This window comes from Nyctibius grandis, chromosome 8, assembly GCF_013368605.1.
Source record: "Nyctibius grandis isolate bNycGra1 chromosome 8, bNycGra1.pri, whole genome shotgun sequence".
In the NCBI taxonomy this organism is placed as follows: Eukaryota; Metazoa; Chordata; class Aves; order Nyctibiiformes; family Nyctibiidae; genus Nyctibius; species Nyctibius grandis.
The window spans coordinates 18,213,654-18,234,212 of NC_090665.1; the positions used below are offsets into that span (position 1 = coordinate 18,213,654).

Sequence of the window (20,559 nt, forward strand, 5' to 3'; positions counted from 1 at the left end):
GTCTCCCAGTCATGCCTTAAGTATGATTTCAGACTGTGTCAATGGATTGGATCAAAATGGTTTATAATTTCAAAATAAAAGGTTCTCTGCTAATACAAAGCAAACGTACCAAATTTCAATTTCTATTTAATTTTCAGAAGCTGTTTGGATAATTAAATAATGAGATGGATTGTGGGCAACAGGAACAAATTTCTGCAAAGTCTAACACTTTATGACTGGCTTGGATTTTCCATTTGAGGCAATCCATCCCTGCAGTATTTCATTGCCTTACAATCTTGCTTATATTATTTATATTATTAATGTAAAAAATCAGTGAGGTAGGAATGTTATTGGAATATTGTGTTATTATTAGGAGTGATTGTTTTTATTTATTTTTTTCTTTTTTCTCTTTTTTCTTTTTTTTCCTTTTTCTTTTTTTTTTAACAGGCGGGGAACTGGGTCACAGAAAGAGACTAAGAATTTGGCAGATGAATGGAGTACTGTACAGTACATGTAGGGTGTGATCTCGCAGCATGGATTGGCTGCCCTTAGGCTATTTATTCATTAATCAGTGCATGGTAGTTTACAAAGTCTCCTCTTCACACTGTGGGGTAACGATACACTGTGCATACACATAGGAGTCAATATTATTTATAGATTAGTTCTGGTTAGAAAGACGTTACACAATCTAAATAATAGAAGGCAAGACAGTAGTGTTTCAGGAACTGTACGTTCATTTGTTTTACAGAGAAAAGAGAGCTGCTTGTTGAACAGCTATCAGAGAGGAGCCGGTCTGCTGCAGGTTCACGTCCTTGCTCCCTTCTCAGTAAGCGATTGTCTTTGCTTACTCAGGAGACTTCTCCAAAGGAAGCGAATCCCTGTCAGTTCACTCTGATCAGTGTTCAGTCTCCTCAAAATTAACCTCTCCATGTTTGGAAGAGTACAGCACTAAAAAATAAAAGCCTGTGGTAATCTTTGCTATCCTAGGAAAAGCCCAGCCTCTTAAGCCCTTCAGTTTGAAATAACCACTGTGAATCATTTGCCAGATGTGCCTTATTCCAAAGGATTACACCATTTTTCTTATTTTAGCAGATGTAAAGGTTTGCACAGGATCTGGCCATTCCTCTGGATTTGTGAAGCTTGAGCTTAGAAAAAGCGTGGTGCAGCACGTTTACAGATAAAACTGCATATATGCTGTTGGACCTAAGTCAGAGGTCATGGATGCACTGTGTAGTTAATTTATGCATGCAAAATTTGACTGTCTGGGACTGTAGAGGCCTCTGGTCAGTCCTGCACTTAGGGCTTCCAGCTTCCTAAATCCTGGCAAAACCTGTGGAAACAATGGTCTAAAAATAAAGCTAAAAAAATCTAGGTGACCCTTCCAATGACTGTCATCTATCCATGCATATGGGTAGAACTCTTGAGCTGAAAATGCATGTGACTTACTCTGCATTCAGAGTAGTCCTCCTTGGCTCAGATGTACACACAGATGCTGCTCCAGCCCAGTTTGAAGAAGACACTGTCTTGAAAGTATAGCCAATATTTTCTTGATTATTTCTTTTAGTTCATTAGGTCTTTACTGTAGACAGGTGTAATTTTTTTTAATGCCTTTAGCTGAAACCGTGGGTATGATAGCTTTGTAAGAAATAATGATGCAAGATGCTCTTTGTCCATTATTTCAAACACTGAGTGAAGACTATCTCTTTTCTAGGCTGAAATCTTGTACCCTTTTTATGTTGATCTGTAATTTCACATATAATCCCCTTGAAATAAGTGGATTGCTGATAAAATGCGGTCTGAATAGGAATAATACAATGTAGTGCCAGCATAAAGCTGTGCAGTATGACATACGTAAATGGTTAAGACATGTTTTGGTTATCCGGTAATTATTCACGTTTGTACATCAGATGTATATTTTAATATAAACAGGTTCAGAGGGGAAAACAACAACAGTATGGAACAGTGTTTATAGACCATCCACAAACAGAAGGAAAGAGAAGACCTGCTGTTTTAAAAAAAAAAAAAAAAAAGACAAAAGTGCTGCATATACAGATCCTCAATCAGCGTGAATGGCATTGACAGAGGATTCGTTTGAACGGATTAAGTGGCTTATCATAGCTGCCTGGTGAGTTTTACAGATCACTAAATTTTTTAACTAGAGTCACCAAGATATATTCTTCGCTATCGATTTAACAGTAATAAGAAATCACCCGTTAAATATTATTTGCAGCCTGTCGTAAATTTGATAAGCCTATATGATAATTTATTGTATTTGATTTTGATTGCTGGTCTATAAGTTTATACCATTTAAATTTCACGTACTACACTATTTATATTTTCCTAAATAGTAGGAAACAGGAACTGTAATTCTGAGTCTGTTTGAAGGGGCTAGATATTCCTACATTCTAGTGGTGAACATATTTGGAGAAGAAAAAGTAATGACCAGCTCAAACCTGAATCATAGAATCATAGAGTGGTTTGGGTTGGAAGGGACCTTAAAAATCATCTAGTTCCAACCCCCCTGCCACAGGCAGGGACACCTTCCACTAGATCAGGTTGCTCAAAGCCCCATCCAACCTGGCCTTGAACACTGCCAGGGAGGGGGCATCCACAGCTTCTCTGGGCAACCTGTTCCAGTGTCTCACCACCCTCACAGTAAAGAATTTCTTCCTAATATCTAATCTAAACTTATCCTCTTTCAGTTTAAAACTGTTATGCCTTGTCCTATCACTACATGCCCTTGTAAAAAGCCCCTCTCCCGCTTTCCTGTAGGCCCCTTCAGGTACTGGAAGGCTGCTATAAGGTCTCCCCGGAGCCTTCTCTTCTCCAGGCTGAACAACCCCAACTCTCTCAGCCTGTCTTCACAGCAGAGGTACTCCAGCCCTCTGATCATCTTCATGGCCCTCCTCTGGACTCGTTTCAACAGCTCCATGTTCTTCTTATGCTGGGGGCCCCAGAGCCGAACGCAGTACTGCAGGTGGGGTCTCACGAGAGCAGAGTAGAGGGGGAGAATCACCTCCCGCGACCTGCTGGCCACGCTGCTTGTGATGCAGAATGCCTGTCCCAGAATAATTTTGCAGATGAGGGAGAATTATTAAAAGGCATGAAGAAAATACCTGCTAGCAGCTGTGGCAGGAATTCTTTTTGGAGGAAAATGATCCTTAGAAGATTAGGATCATTGTGACCAGGAATTTTCAGAGTGGTGTGTAGGATCAATGATTCCATCTCTATAATATCTTCTAGGAAAAGTCAATGCAATTTTCGTTCTTGCTTGAGGTCTTTATAAAACTTCATGCACCAGGCACTTTAGGAATGTGAAATTATGCCTTTCTTGTTGGGAACCTGGCCCAGCAAATGTACCTTGCTTGAACCTGACACCCTCGCTGCTAGGCGGTCTTCCGTCATGCTAATATGCCTGAACTATGGCCAGTCTTTTTGATGTTTATTTGATTTGTGCAAACCCAGGCTGCTTGTTATTCAGGTGTTCCACAACGTAGCAGCCTTCTATCCCAGCCATCTCTCCAAGGTAGTTCTTCTTCTTGCCTTTTTTCTGCATTATTTGTGAATGACTTACCTCTAACAGTCTTGTGCTGATTTGAGTACGTAGGCAACATCTGTCTGGCTTCAGGAGGCAGGGATTTTGAAATGATGGAGAACAATCTGGCAAACACATGCCTGCCATATATAACTGGAAAAAGGGGAGACTGCAGCGCTGTGCGTCAAGAACAGCACCATCAGATTTCCATTTCATTTGTGCATGGGCTTCATAAGAACTTGGCATTTTCTTAAATGAAAAATAACTCACACCTGGCCAACGCTGATATGGGAAAAAATATTTACAGAGACTCTCTGCAAGTTCAGCAGATTAGAAGCAAAAATGGCCTTAAATTAGTAACAATCACAGCACAAACCAACGCTATTGTCTGCTACCTGGTTGAAGAGTTCCTGTGAAGTTAAATCCTTTCTACACAAACTTATTTAATGCATTAAAGGACGAACTACTGGGATGCACAAAACTTCTCCACCATTTACCACTGTAGCTGATCATCTGGCAATCTCACATTGTTTTATCAGTCCTTTGTTTCTCATTTAGCAAGAGACAGTATGAGCTTCTGTCTTCAGTTACTACTAATTATTTTCATAAATATTTTGTTTCTGTGAAATCTGTGTATTTGAAAAAAAGTAGCAGGCAACATAGGTTGAAAAAGTATATAGAGTAAATGTACATAAATGGCTAAAATATGTTAAATTTATCAGTATTGAATTTATCAGTATATATCAGTGCATATACAGGTTATATATAATTTGCATTCTGAATCTATGAATAATTAATAATCAGGAAGAGTAATCGTGGGTTTGCTGGCACAGTTCTCTGCTCCAAAGAGTTGACCATGTGGATAACAAACTAAAAATAGAGGTTGATCTCAACAGGACTTTGGGAAATTTACTAAATGCCTAAATATGTGCAGGGTTAGAGTAATTTTGATACAGGCTTCACTATAGCCTGGAGAATAATGCACAGTAGTCTATATGTTATTGCCGTGTCTAATTTATTGTTTCATATAATGAGTGAGCACCTTAGTTCTCATTGATAATAATTAATAATAATGCTTATTTTCTGTATTGCTGCAGAAATTATGGGCTACATTTTTGTTTTACTTTATCCTCTTTTTTGCATGTGGAAATCATAAAAGACATGATTTCAACTTTATAATCCATCGCTAGCAATGGTTGGCATGGAGCTGGGCTTCCCCAGCAGCTGCTCTGGAATCATGTGGCTGTTTTGAGTGCTGCTTTGCTCCCTGCCTTCTCTTGTTCTCTCTCTGTGCAAAACACAACAGCACCAGCTAACCCATTTGGGAGCAGATGCAGATCACCTCCATCTCTGCTCAGTCTTCACTCTGTGGTGTCCGTGGAGGTGCAGAAATCTGTCTGGAATGGTTTCTCTCTGGCCATTCCTAATTGTGGGATTGGAAATAGGATTCAAGGGGGAAGTTACAAGGACTTTTACATAGTCTTATTCATGCCTATCTGTTTGTACTCAGTCTCACAAATCCAAAATGACCAATATATGTAGCATGCTGACTATTTCTTGATGGTGCATACCCCTTATAAGTATCCTCTTTTACTAAATAATCACCCCAAACAGGATTTAGACTCATAGAATAGTTTGAGTTGGAAGGGACCTTTAAAGGTCATCTAGTCCAATCCCCTCTGCAGTCAACTAGATCAAGTTGCTCAAAGCCCCGTCCAATCTGACCTTGAATGTGTCCAGCGATGGGGCATCTACCACCTCTCTGGGCAACCTGTTCCAGTGTGTCACCACCCTCCTTATATCTAGTCTAAATCTACCCTCTTTTAGTTTACAACCATTATCCCTTGTCCTGTTGAAACAGGCCCTACTAAAAAGTTTGTCCCCATCTTTCTTACCAGCCCCCTTTAAGTACTGAAAGGCTGCAATAAGGTCTCCCTGGAGCCTTCGCTTCTCCAGGCTGAACAACCCCAACTCTCTCAGCCTTTCTTCATAAGAGAGGTGCTCCAGCCCTCTGATCATTTTTGTGGCCCTCCTCTGGAACCGCTCCAACAGGTCCATGTCTTTCCTGTACTGAGACTTAATCATGTGTACACACTTCTCACTTTTTAGAGGCTACGTTTTTGTGAAGGTTGGATGTTGGAAGTTTCGTTTTAATTTAGCTTTCTCCTTCTTTTAAATCAGGTGGCTGCTGATTGTTTTTTCAGCACAAGAAACTGATGGGGTAAGTGACATTGATATTTACCTTAGACAGTTGATAGATAGAATGGTATAGTTAAAGCAAGTAACATATACACCAAAACTATCTGTAGTTCTATGGGAAAATTGTGATGTTTCTTTCAGTATTTCTGCAGTTCTCACTTCCCTTTCTGTTCCTGTTGCTCAGCTTAGACTATTTTGGAATTTTTGTCCTTTGGGTTCTTCTACATCCTCAGTCTGGCATCTTTAGATGCTTTTGGAAAGTTGCATGTAAAAAACCCTCCCTCATGAACTGAGTCGGTCTCGTTCCTCATGAAGTCCCTTCAATGGCTCTACATTATAGCACATATAAAACTCATTCTAGCTTTCAAGCCTTTCTCTGTATGTTAGCCTAGATCTTAAACTGGCCTCCCTGTACATTCCCATCTCTCTGAAGCCAAAATTTCACATATAATACGGTCTCAGTATCTACTTTATTTTCCTCTGTGTACTGTCCTCCGTATTAACCTTATGTTTGCAGTGCCTTCACTGAAAATGCTTTCAAGTCTGTCCTCTTCATTTCTTTCAAATATTTAAAAGCTCTTTTTTTGTTTTTTCCCCCCAAAGTCATCCCTTTTTAGTTGAACTGTTGAAAATTGAAGTATTTTTTAAAAATAAATGTGTTCAATTAGAACAAAGGGTAACAGCTTATGTGTTATTAGAAACTTGCATTCCATTGACATTCCAGTGGAGGCAAGTTTTTAATAACTAGGTGAGAGACTAGTGTGGAGTAGATCAGTAATTTCATGGGAAATCCAGTGTGTGAAAGAAAAGCAGTCTGTGAGAGAGACGATCATACCCTCTTGTTCTGAGGTTTGGGAGTACAAGATATTCTAAAAGTATTGTAGATAGAAAGAACAGAATCTTTCCTCCTTATCTAATATTTGTCAGTGTTTTCACCTTGAAAAATCGAAGTATGAACCTATTGTGTTCTGTTGGTTATTAACAGCAGTAACAAAACAATGTTGACCTTGATAAAAATTAAATCCACACTGAGCAAATATTTTCACGTTATCACTGTTTACTGGTTTACCTAAATTATTCTTAAGTCTTTGAAGTCCTGGTCATCCTTTTTGAAACCACTTTGATCATTTACACATTTTGGCAAAAAAATAATGTCACCTAGTAAACATTCCAACCATCTAAGTGAGTTTATAAGTGCATATGGTGTGTATAATTTCTATATGTTTAATACTACACTTTGGGAAATAGAAAAGAATAATGAAATCATGTTCACTTACCACACAATAAATCTACTGAATTTACATTTTGTTGTGTTTTAGTATCCTCAAGTGGGCTTGTTGCTCTTCAGCCTGTTTTGCCTTTTATCATTTAATCGTAGTTAAACAATCTCCTAACCTAATGTGATGGGATACAAATTTCACATTATTAGAAATTAAATTCTGACTGTTAAAATATTTCTAGATGCAGCCTATTTCCTTAGTTGTATTTAGCTGTAATGTTTCACATTGCTTAATATAACTTGCAGGTAATATCTTTCACCTTCTACAGCAACAGTAATAAGCTTTTGCTTATTGCTTCTGCTTTGCCAGCATGTTTATGCTGATGAGAAGTCCAAGAAGGTTAGGAGGATTTTAAATGTTGTACTGTTGTGTGTATTCTATTAAGCAAGTATTGGAAAAGGTTCATATGTGTCAAGTTGAAGATCTGTACAATATCCTGATGTTTGCTGTTTGTTTCTTCATCAGCAGGAAATTGCCCTGTGGGTATGCAAGTGCAGCAAAAATCTTTTGCCTTAAAAATCATCTAATTGGACAATACGTCCAGTTGAAAATATTTGATGAAGTGATTGTTGTCTGTTGTGTATTAATAAATCCATAAACTTTTAATTTTTAGGGAGGATATGCATATATTGACCCATGTGGGGGACAGGATTGTTCAGTTTGTCGATGCTTTCCAGAAAAAGGATCAAGAGTAAGTGATGATTGGAACTAATGATAATTACTGTTGTAAATACTGTTCATTTTGTGCACATTGCTGTTCTGTAAAATCAATATGGTTGACATAAATCAATAAATCAATATTCAATAAATCAATATTCAGACATAAACAAGTGTGAATATAGCAAACTCATAATTCTCTCACTGGTATGAAGTACAGCTATCATCGGAGGAAATTAAGATTGTAAACAGGTTTGTTGTAAATTAGGTTTGTAATAGTCGTGGTGCCTTTTTTGTGTTAAGGATTCTTTGAGATCAATCTAGTAGTTAGACAAAGGTCATTCTTAATATCTATTAAGTTTAGAAATCTATGCTCCTTTTCTACTAAGAGGTTGGTTAAAAGAGAATGTCTATGCCATTTACTAGTTATATGAGAACTTAGATGTTTCTTATTTGAGTTAGGTGATTCTGGAAAAGGTTTCAGACTTTTTTTACTAGCTTAATGCATTAAGTATTAAAAAAATCTGAATTGTCTTTGCCTTATAAATAATTGTAAAATATTGAATGAAGCCAAGGCATTTTCATATTATACACTAAAATTAGTAACTGTGCATGTTGCTAGTTGTTAATTGAAATATGGCCCAGTGATGACTAGTTTGTTATCTTGGCTGTTCTTTCTCAAAATACGTATCTATATAGTGATAGCAAACAATTTAAACGTTACATGAGGAAAGGACTTATTTAGAAACATGCCCTGATTAGTGAACAACTGAAAAGTTGTCAGTTAGTGTTGGAAATTTTTTTCTTCCAAAGTACTAATGTTAAAGTTTAGGGTTAGAAACCTTGAGCATGGTGGATCAGGTTTCAGAAGAGCTGCATGCCCCATTTGTTTGTGTACAACCTGAATCACCACAAAAGCAAGACACACCTTTTCCTTCCTGTGCTTCTGCAGTTAGCTGCATGCTTTGCTATGTCATGATCGCTGCCCTTGTGTCCTTGGATCCTATCCTAATCCTCCAGGATTATGTCTATACGAAAGTCCCCCATGCTGTGGGATTTTCATAATAGGGGCCTAGGATGCGTCTATCTCTGTAACACTGTGTTAACAAAAGGGCATCCCAGGAAAAGTATTTTGACTAGCAGCATGGCAGTGTCTCTCAGTGCTACTGAGTAGACTGTTTTGGATACCAAAAACCTGTTTTGAAGTGCCATTTAAAAACTACTGACTTTGAAACTAGAGAAAATTTCCTTGATTCTGGTTCTCTCTCAGTAGCCTGGAAGTTCTGAATTACGTGCCCATAATCAGTCAATAATAAATACTCACTGCAGTCATTACGGCTCTTTCCTAAGCTGTCGTCCCCACCACAAGTAAACTGAACTATGATTCAAGCGTTTGCAGTTAGTTTTCTAAATACTTCCAAGGATCTGGACCTAAGTGCTAAACAGAAGTGTAATAAACATTTCAAAATAAATTCAATGCCATTATGCAAATGTAAGTCTGAGAATTGTACAGTTTTCTGCAACAGCTCTGAAATATGTTTGCACACTGATGGATAAAGTGTCTCCAATGTAATATGAGTTTATGTTTCATGCAATCATTTCTCTTAATCAATATGCAAGAAATAGAAGTACTCATCAGACCCTACATGAAATGTGGCTTAACTAACCACCACTTCAGACAGATTGTTGCAAATATTTTCTATACTAATGTATGGTGATGAATGATTTTCTATAGGATTACTTAATCTTTTTTTCATCCTACAATCCTGTTGATTTCTAATCTTTGCTGTGTTCTGCCTTTACACTCTGACACACTAACTTTGCTTTCCTAGCTTTTGTGGAGACTACCCATTACAAAATAAAAGGTTTATCTTATTGTTAGCGTCCTAAAATGCAAAATATCTGGTTTATCTACTTTTCTGTCTGAATCCTGCTCCCAGGCTGGTTCCTCAGAGTTTTGCATCTTCCTCAGTCCTGTCTTTAAAGTGCAACAAATAAATGATCATTGAAAGCCTCTGGCACTGTACGGTATGCAAGCCTAAAATTTCAGAAGTGTATAGTTTATGAAATAATCCTTCTCTGTAAAGAAGCTGAGATAAGGGCAACAGTATAAATTCGGTTGCCTAGCACCATATTTTTTCCTTTTTCACTATTTAGCACAGGCTAGCTGTCAAAATCAAGGATGAGCTGGCCCCCTCAGCAAACATTTGCTGAAGCACAATAAGGTTCTACAAAATTCATGTACTTGCTGGCAAAAGGCAATGGAACAATAATCTCATCCAGACCAGCTGGAAAGCCAAACTTATAAAACCCCTCAAAGTTAGCAAGACTTTATTCAGCTCTGTTAAACCAACTGCAGTTTCAGGGGCTTTTGCAGAGGCTGAATGAGAAAGGCAGCATCTGAGTGAGCTACATCAGTGTATGTATTGAGTTACGTTGATATACATAGACCAGTGCACTTATGTTTTGGGACTTTTTTTTTTGTTTATTTTTTTAATCTCTTTTGCCACAGGGAGTCAGATGTAGGGTATTCCCTTCATGATCTTCCATTGAACATGGTAATCTAAGACTTACAGGGGAGCAAGGGCAAATTGTTTCATTATGGTACTGCTAACGTGTCATCTATGTTAGAAACACATGAGGTCAGACCTATTATGAATTGATTAAACACATTATTCAACCTCTTCCAAGAACTGCAACCAAATCCTCATTAGACTAGCTGGAACATGACCATCGTATGTTATTCCGAATCTTTGTTGTTGGCTGAATACTTCCAAATAGAATTCCAGTTTCAATGGGAAGTTTCTGTTAACTTTTATCTCCCCTAAAAAGTGCACTGGGGGAGAAGCTATTTAGCAAAGTGCATTATTTGTAATACACCTGGTGGAATGCATAGGAATTATCCGTAGGAAAGGCGCTCGTTGTATCATAGTGTAGACTTTGTGCTAGATAGATGTCATGCGTCCAACTTACAAATGATAGTTTGACATCTGAATAAGAACCTAAGCAATTTGTTTCGCACAGTGCTAATGGTGACTTCCCTACATCCTTCTCGACATACTAATGAAAAGGAGATTTTTAGAGAAGACAGAATATATATCTGCTGATAAAACAGCAGTGGTATAATTTCAAAGTTAAGGTGTGCCCATCTGATAAGGGTTTCACTTTGTCAGCAGACTGTGAGGAAAATATTGTTGCTAGTTCCATTTGAGGGATTTCTGCTGACATATAAAACACTATGACAGGTTTTTGATGACATTGCCATTTTACAGATTTTAGAATGTTACCTTCCTTTTTAGACTTTCAGTGGGCAGTGGAAGCATTGCCCACTGGAAATTTAGCTAGTAAAGTGAACAAGCAGGTTACTTCTGTGTTTGGAGTAGACTTCTAGTCAATCCGTAACAAAGATTTCTACTAAAATTAAGGTAGAAAAAAAGTCTTAGAGCTGATATAAATCAGCTTTGTTTGTCTGTAATTACCAGTGACAAGTGAAGCGTGTTCACATTTTGTAAAACTAAAAACATTGTAAGCTGCATATAACGTAACTGTAGTCCTTATTCTTAACATCTCTCTACTAAAATAGTAAAAAACTAGGGTAATAAGAGAATAGACACCTAAAATTAAACTCCTAAATAATATTTAGGTTTATGAGTTAAGTAGAATGGCTGTCAGGAGTGTGGTATACTCTGAAGTTTCCATAGGAAAGTAGGATCTCAAATCTTGCCCTGCTTTCTTTGGCATAATGACCTTTCTTTCTATCCATTTTTTTTGAATGCAGTTTAAGTATGATTAGTTAAAGCTGTGGTTACCAGGACAGTGTAAAAAAACTCTGCAGCTGACTGTGAATGCAACAGGAATTAAGACTTTGCCTTCTAGTTGCCCATTTGAAAATCTTTTAAATGTCAACATAGAAAGCTTTCTTCATTTTAAGTGGACAAGATAATTGAGATTTTAGCTAGAGAAAAGATGACCATGGGAGTAAGAAAAGGGAACTGCCATAGACATACTGGAATGTATTGAAATTGGGCAAGTTGGAATAAAAGTAGAAGCAAATAGCTGCACTTTTATTTAGTATTTCTATAAAACCAGTATACTTATGCATTGGTTGCTACATTGGGTTTTAGAAGAGCTTTGTGTTCCTGTTGTTTTTTATTTCTCTCAACCTTTGATAACTCTGTGCTATAAACAGGGTTGCACTACTTTTCATTTGCAAGAAATCACTTTCTGAAGAACATTCTGGTCACTATTGCTAATAGTATATCCCATTCTGATATTATTACAGTTGTCTGCATCACAATGAAAGTTTGACTTCTGTTTAATTGGGATTACAGCCTTGTTGGGATTAGTTTTACATTATACTATTTATCTCTTGATCTCGTCACAATTCAAAAGGACTCTTTCTTCCATAGGACCATTAAACTGTGCTGTTAAATCTCTTTGCACATACTGTGTGCTACTATACATACTCATTTAAGAACTATAGAACAGATAAATGAGGGGAGATAGTCATTAGGGAAAGTATACATGCCAGTGAGCATTCTACATCATTCTTGGTGCCAGCCCGGAACAACTGAGACTTTCTCCTGCCTCTTCTTTCCCAGTCAAGATGCATCATCTTCCAGGATGCAGTAGCAGTCAATGTTTTTAATTAGAGGCAAACACGAACTTCACCGTTTAAGATTTTTTTTTCCCCCTCTTCCTCTTTGGTCTCCCATAAAGTCTGTGATTTTAATTTTCTCCTGATTATGTCCAACAGACAGTGAAACCTTTCCTCCATTTACCCCTCATTCTCTAACTTGGGAAGTCATTTCCTTGATAACTCCTGCAGTGTTGTATCAGAGGCCTCCAAAAATGCTGTCTGCTTTAGCAGAATTTAGATAGTTAAAAAAATGTTTGCAGTTAGCACTGGCCGATTGTAAACCTGTCCTGTGCCGACCCCGGAGTTTGATCCCATTCAATTCCTTTGGCTTTGTTTATAGAGTTAAGTAGATTTAGAAAGCAAGCATCTATTCATGACTCAACCTGATCTAGCTTCTGTGAGATCATGTGAAATGCCTGGAGCAAAGCGAATAATAAACATAACTCAGCAAGACTGATGTTTGTTCTTTTGCAGATGAAGCGAGTGGCCTATTTTCATACTAGTGTAGGAGAGAACCTAGCAAACAGAAATCTAAGAGGGAGGTCTTACATTTCCTGGCATATGAGGTGTAAGGAGTAAGCATTCACAAGAGATACTGAGTTGGTTTGTCACAGGTAAGTTAGAAAGTCAGCTGATGTATACTTCAGCACACTGGGATAAGAATGGCGAAATTTAACTCTATAGCAGGTCTGTCTACTGGTATCACTTCTCTTGCAGCGTCTCCCTAGTAGATCTTGTGGGTGAACTGCATCCAATTTACAGCAGAGTGTAAACATATTTAACATTCACTAACTGGGAAACTGCAAATTCTGTCTGTTTTGGGGAGTAAGAGGCATTTATTAAATCACACTTTTTTGCATATCAGTATGCAATGGCAATCTGTCATTCACATGGAATATCTAGCACTTGTATTTGAATTTTCAAGCTGCACACTCGGGAAATGAATATGTGATATTCATCTATTTGATCTCAAATACATGTGCTTAGCTAAATCCACTATCAGAGATGTATGCATGCTAGCATCTGAGGAAACCCAGATCTCTCCCGCTATTTGCCTCATACTTGTTGATCATTTTTCCCAGTATATTAGCTATGATACAGTTTTAAAATAGAAGATTCCTGAGAGTAGTTATATATTTCTGTAGTATTTCTATTGCATTTCACTTACATTTGCTGAGAACCATAGAAAGATAGACCTAGAGAAATGACACCCCTAGATCTATATCTGAACCAGACCACACATTTTTTTATAACTGAGTAAAGCAGTAGGCAGTTCTCTGGCTCCAGAAGTTAGGATTTGAACTGGTAGGGAATGGAGCTTGCTTACCCGAATGTGGAATAGGAATAAGATCACTCCGTTCTCCTCACTGTAAGGTCTCTTTGAGGCTGTTCTTCATATACAATGTCCAGCTACAGCATCTGTAAATTAGCATTGTTCATTAGACATGTTTCCAAATTTTTCAAAAGTTTTGATCTTTTTAAATTATCCCTCCTTTTGTTCTTGAGCATCTTTCTTTCCTTAGTGCTTTTGGTTCCCCTGTCCCACCATACTAAAAATAGTGTTTTTCTCAGTTGCTGCAGATTGGCAAGCTTTTCCACATCAGGCAAGACAAAAACTCTATAAAATCATTCTTTTTCATAGATTTGAATCAACCAGAAATTGCCATTCAGTGACTTGTTTCAATAAAATGAATCAGAGCAAAAGTTTATTAGTTAATCTGGTGTTAATTATTTGTGGTCTAAAATGCTCTATTTGCAGCGCTCTGCTTTCAGCCCTTAACAGTGGTTCTCAGGAGTTCCAGTGCCAAACTGTCTCTAATACAGTGTTTGTGTAACACAATAGTGACACCCACTGGCTTATTGGATACTTTTTCTTTTCATGGTTACCCAGGGTTAAAACACAAAACAAAGTACACCGTCAAAAATGTTTTCAGCACTTCACTGTGATTTGCTGTGCTTCAGTGAAGTATCACTGTGAATGCTAAGCTGCACCATCAGGTACCATGTTCCTGTAGCATATTGGATCATTGAAAAAATATGATAAAAGAGCACAGAATTTTCCAGTAGTTTGCAGCATGATTCAGACGCTGAGACAAATCGAGCACTAAGAGTTACTATTGCATTTAATTGGCTCAAAATCTGACTATAAAAAAGAAGTTATCTAATACTGAAAAGTCATTATGCGATCTGCTGTTTCTGAGCAAAATGAGAATAAAGTACATGCCATATACTAGTCTGACCCTCACTCAGTGTTTAACCCACAGTCATGGAAAAATTTGCTCTATTAAGGAGAAGAGAATGGATCTAATGCCAAGTTGTGTGCTTTCTCAGATTTATCTCATCTTGATAAAGTTAATATTTAGAAGGTTTATTTTGGAGCCTTGACTTCCAGTGAAAATGGGTTTTGGTCCCAGTCCTACACAGTTACAGTGAAGGAGTGGAAACTTTCCAGAATGGACACCCCTACAAACCCAGGAAGCTGTGTCTTTGCAGTGTAATAGACCTGCTCTTCCAAGAGGGGAGAGGACATAGGTGGAGCTTAGAGTAGCAGCAGATGCTCCCACCTCACTAAGCAAATTAGAAAAGAAAACATCTGTCTGCAAATGCCTTTGTGTACACTCCTCTCTTGTCCTCAGACTGCTCCACATTCCTTCCTTTCTCTGTCCTGCTTCTGGTACAATGAGAAAGACTGGTTACAAGCCAGAGTCTAGTGCAGAATGAAAAAGGGCACTATGTTATTTGCCTACAATCTGATTCTGTCGAGTTGCTGGGCATTTTTGTTCATGTGAACAGAAGGTAAACGCATTTCACATATCACTGGTACATCCACATAGCCTGTAACACAGGGTACTGTCCTAACTGAAGGCAATAACTGGACTTCTTTTGAATTTATTGATAATGAGAAGCAAGACAGAATTCACGCTAATAGAATGAACCGGGTTTTTTTTGATTTCAAATTAAGACTCCGTTAAAACAATGTGCTTTCAGACAATTAAGTGCTCAGGGCACTCTAAAAGTCAGATGCTCTTTGGTGTCTCAGGCAACCAAAAAAAAAAGTAATTCCAAATAACCTTGGCCATTGCCTTTTCCAAACAGTATTAAATGCTTTGCTGCATGATTCTTAAGTATTTGCGGTCTTAGTCTTATGAAGCATATTTAATTAAAAAAAATATAGTCTTGTTTTGTCAAAAGTCAGTTTCTTACTGCAGGTCAAGGCCAGAATATGCTAAAATAACAGACCATAGTCTTGGCATGGGTAGTTCCTGACCCAGACAATTAACAAGGCATTGAAATCCTAAAGGAATTTATTGGCATGAGATGGCAGAGCAGGCATAATATTCTGTTCATTTTAACTGAGCTAATTTGTCATTTCCACATAAGCACGACTACCTTCATCCTCTTTATTTGTACAGCTGTCCTGAGACTGTAATGCTGTGGTAGTCACATTGGATGGGCACAAATAATAGATGTGATAATAGATGTTATGACATGGTATCAGTTTGGTCTTAACAAAGCTCCCAGTCATTATCAGTCTTTGAGCTGAAAGAAAGAGAGACAATCCACCAGCTTCACATGGCATGCTAAAGTTGTATCAGCTGTCAAACCTATTGTGAATTCTGGATTCAGTGACTCGTTTTATGACTTCAGTACCTCCTACTGAAGACATAAACCGTAGAGTCAGTTAAATTCACAGGGTAGCAACTAATGAAGACATTTTATCAGCCTAAAGGACTACATGTCCTGGAAGTTAATTATGGTTAATTATGATGGGTAATTACCATAGAATTCATAAAGTGTCTCAGCTTTTTTCTGTGTACTATCAAAATCATGTTTCTTCAACTGTCCAAAGGATATAACATGATTTGAAAATTTTCTCTTTCAGCTCTTGAATGCAGAGCATATACACTATTAATTAAAAATATTAAAGTTGCTGCAGAAACTTGTCAACAAAATGCCTTGTTAAGACAAAGGCATTAGAGCATTACTGAGAAATATCTTATGCCTTTTTTTCCTGCTGATGAATGTTGCATTTTCCAGGGTAACAGCTAGTTTAATGTACTAAAAAAACCGTACTGCTTCTAGTAGGGTGAATGGTTCAAACAGTTGTATTTTACTGTATTATTAGTCTCATTCATTTCACTTTTCTTATACTCAAAATTATGCTTTAATTAAAATGGTTGTCCAGTCTTTTTTTATCAAGTATTTAAAGGGTGTGATAGCTGCTTTAAGAGTACTTCAATGAATAAATTCAGTTTTATAACAGAGGATGTGCAAGGCATTGCCAATAGACAGGCTGCAATTGTTCATGCAAGCAAATACTCGAATTAAACACCCAGAATCCTGACTGTCCATTCATTGTTAACAAGGATGCAGAATCGGCAGATTTTAATACTAGTAGCCCTTAATTTGCATAATATTTTACACTACTCAAATTATGGTGTCAAGAAAATTGTAGCTGTTGCTGAAGACAACATGCTGATTCTGCCCTGGAATTTTTGCCAGTGACTTCTCTGGAAGCAGGATCAAGGTCTAAGCGAGAGGAGCCAGTAAAGACAAATGGAACATGAGTTGTATGAGGATTCTTTTTCAGGTAGTCCTTACTTGTAGTGTTGGACTTCTTTTCCTAGCCTCTGGACTAAATTCCTGTTCACGCTTCAGGGCCAGTGGTGATCCAGTCCTGCTTCCAGTATAGCATAAACCTATAGTATGTTCCTGTTCCAAACATGTAGTAAGTTACCTTCTCATTACTCTGTTTCTTTGATGATTTGATTGGATGATGCATACCATACATTTCTTCACTTCCTGTCCAACTGTCAAATCATAGATTTTATTGACATATTTTAAAAGCCAACTAGAAAATAAATAAAAAGAACAAGAGGTTTAGGTCCCTGCTTGCAATTCACAAGATTTTGTTCAGACAGATTCAGTCTGTTGAAATGTTTACACCAAGAAGCAAGCAATTCAGTTCTGTTCTTTCAACATAATTTAACTGCTGAAGCTAACATATCTGCTTACAATCACCTTTGATTTCTGTCATTTTGTTTTCCTTCAATCCATTTGTAGAAATAAACATATGGTCTGTAATTTCTGTGAATGGAGGTTGTACTGAAATATCTTTTACTGCCCTCAAGTGGTCTTAGAGCCATATGCTTTTCTCAGGAATGCATGGGGCTCCATTTTGCTCTCTTTCTCAATAATGTGTTCTAATTGATTGATGAATTCTGAAAAGATGCAAAACGCTTTTCCATTGGGAAAGAAAACAAGTTATAGCTAAACAAATATAATGATACAGAATGAAAAAGATGAATAAGAGAAATAAAGACCTGTAAATACATAGATTTTGTAGGGTGAAAAGTGTAGACAGCTCACATGTGAATTCTGATTAGAAAGCTTGCTTTATTCAGCACTTTGAATCTATGATTTAGTAGTTGTTTAACAGCACAGAACAAAAACTGCAACAAATCTAAAACAACTCCACACCAATGCTATAGACTGAAAAATCCAGTTGGCATGGGAAGTATTTTTACTTCAGAAGAATATATATTACCTTGGAAAAGTTAGTAGAAATACATGGACATGGTCTGTATTGTACTGTACACACAGATACTCAATTTAGAGCTATTTCTAGATAAATGACATTCTGCAACCTCCCAAACCATTTTAACACAAGCTATTAAAATTGATACTTTCTGTAAATACGTTGGCTAATACCTATCATTTGTTTCTGCAGGAAACTTCACCACTTTTAAATAAGGCATTAAGATCTGAGAGTGATGATGTATGACAGAAAAACTTAAGTTAATTAGCATATAGTGTGACTTAAAGAGGGAACTCTCTCAATTTGTTCTAATTATGTACCAAGTCCCTTTGTCGAAAATGAGCCATCACTTCTCTGATGGCAAAAATATGATACTCAGTGGAGTTTTATGCTTGCAAAAGGTGATACTTACATTGGTAGAGCCAGGAAGACTTGCAATTTATCCCAGGCATCTCAGAGAGGTGGTGCTGGAGGTCTGATGAAAGTGAAAAGAAATTATCACCTTGAGCAATTCGTTAAATTCGAAGGTCATGTTCCTATAGCATCTAATACATGGAGCAGATCTGGAAGGTGTACAGCAAGGTGGTTTGAATCACGAGTGTGTATACGTTGTAAGCCTTGTTTTATCCATACAGTCATCTCCGAAATGCTGCCTGCTGTGAGGTTTACAGCAGTACTCATTCACTTCTTTGGACTCTTTTCAGGGTCAGCCTGGTGAGCTGGGAGCTCAAGGTCCGATTGGGTCCTTGGGATCTACAGGACCAGCTGGTCTGCCAGGGGAAAAAGGACGGAGAGGTGAGAATGGGCAGCCTGGGCCAGCTGGAGAAAAAGGCGATAAGGTAGGAAACACCACAGACAGCTCTTTTAGGTGTATACAGTACGTAACATTAAATATCGGCAAGTGAAACAGAATCTGAATGATCAAAAAGCGTTTGCCAAACTATACTCTTGCTCACACAAAATGCTGACTAAAATTAATTATAGGTTTCTTTGAAACAATGTTTCAGGGGATTTTTACTGTGGATTGCAAAATTAGAATTGTCAGAAGACATAAAATAAAATGAAACAGACCGGGTCTCCGATTGTTATATATCATGTCATCCTCCTTAACCTCAAAGAGGGATGTGGGAGGAATGCGGAGCTGGAGGGAGGAGTATGGTACTTTTAAAAGTGCTGTACACTAAACAGAATTTTATTACTTACCACTTATGGAGTATAAATTGCAGTTCAGGTCCTTATCTTTCACGGCTGTACAATCCCTGTGCTTGGCTCTTCGCACTTTATACTAGTTTTAATGGTCTAATTCCACCTATCTCAGTGGATGACTGAAATCACTAACGTCAGTATGGAGCACACCTGAAATGTAAGCCCTGTAAATAGAAATTGTGCTGCTGGTATTATCAAAACAGGAGCAGGGTTGTGAAATTATGTACAGAATTACTTTATAAGTTATAGGCAACGTCCCCTTCTCTGTCATTTTATAATCTTTCGAGAATGAATGAGTATGAGAGACGTTTGTCCTGTACTGTACCATCTGTTACATGGGTGGCTATTGGCACTAGTCTCCTGCTAAGCCCATATAACTTTTTTCAGATATTTATTTCTGACAATTATGGCTTTCGATTCATATTTCAAACAAGACTGTTTCTTGTTTCTCGCTATATAGTTTCTCGCTATATAGTATCACATATTCATGCTTTTCATTCTTTTTAAGAGTTAATGACCTCAGCAACTTTGTTTCTTCATGTCACCTGTTTTTAGGGCCCAACTGGAGTCCCAGGATTTCCTGGTTTAGATGGTGTTCCTGTACGTATTGAATGAATATTGCTTTATAAAAATTACAGTTTCTATAAAGTCATAGCAAGCCCTCTAATAGAATACTACACTCAAATTGTTTGGCTTTATACCTAATTGATATCATGTCACCTACAGAATTACATGTTTTGCAAAAATGTAAAATAGCCAGGTTAACTTCAACCGTGTTTACTATTTATAACAAACTCCACAAAATCCCAGTGAGGTCAGTACATAATTTTCATACTGGAGAGGGGCAGTGAAGGTAAAGACTAGCCCATGTCCATGCAGCATGTGTCAGTGCTAGGATTAAAAACTATGAGTTTATTTAAACTGAGGCTCTATAGCAGGCTGTAGTCTGCTTGCTGCATTCTTAACATCTCTGAAAGTATCTCAAATGATGCATTGCTTTCTGTTCAAATGTTCTGAGTTTTGCTTATAGTCCTTTTGCAGGGGAAAAAAAAAAAAAGCAACCACTGAGTCCAGTAATTTTAACCTGAATAGGCACCGAAGAACTAAAGTGGGTCCTACATATATATCTTTATAAGCATGTGATTATGTATTTTTCTGAATGTCTTCTTCAGTTTGGAAATGAGTGTGGTAAAAGAAAGAATATCTTTTAGATATGGTATTTTGAAAGATGTTGTTTATTAGAACTGAATCCCTATGATGTTATTAGTTTCATATGGATAAAACAAAGTTAAAATGTTGAATTTTGAAAGTGAAAACAGAACCAGAAACTGAGTGGGTGTCTTAGCATCTGCTTGTCGGCTGTCCACACTTGACAATGGGACTGCTGCCAGAATGTCTGTATAATGTAGAGGTCACAAGGCCAAAGTTTAGCACAAAAAGAAGTGCTCCCAAGAAATATATATTCTTTTTATGAAAAATGTTAATTAAAAACAGTGTCCACAAACTGGGATGAAGAATCTTAAAG

General features: G+C 37.5%; 1 protein-coding gene across 1 annotated transcript in view; it reads left to right on the forward strand.

Moving 5' to 3' along the window:
- Positions 1-1,994: 1,994 nt before the first annotated feature.
- The window catches only part of COL4A4 (collagen type IV alpha 4 chain), a 67,332-nt gene continuing 48,767 nt past the window's right edge, over positions 1,995-20,559 (forward strand). The window contains exons 1-5 of the mRNA XM_068406428.1: positions 1,995-2,104; positions 5,696-5,735; positions 7,607-7,684; positions 18,533-18,667; positions 19,590-19,634. Of these exons, the coding sequence (XP_068262529.1) occupies positions 2,049-2,104; positions 5,696-5,735; positions 7,607-7,684; positions 18,533-18,667; positions 19,590-19,634 (354 nt within the window). The 5' untranslated portion in view covers positions 1,995-2,048. The remainder of the gene's footprint in view (positions 2,105-5,695; positions 5,736-7,606; positions 7,685-18,532; positions 18,668-19,589; positions 19,635-20,559) is intronic.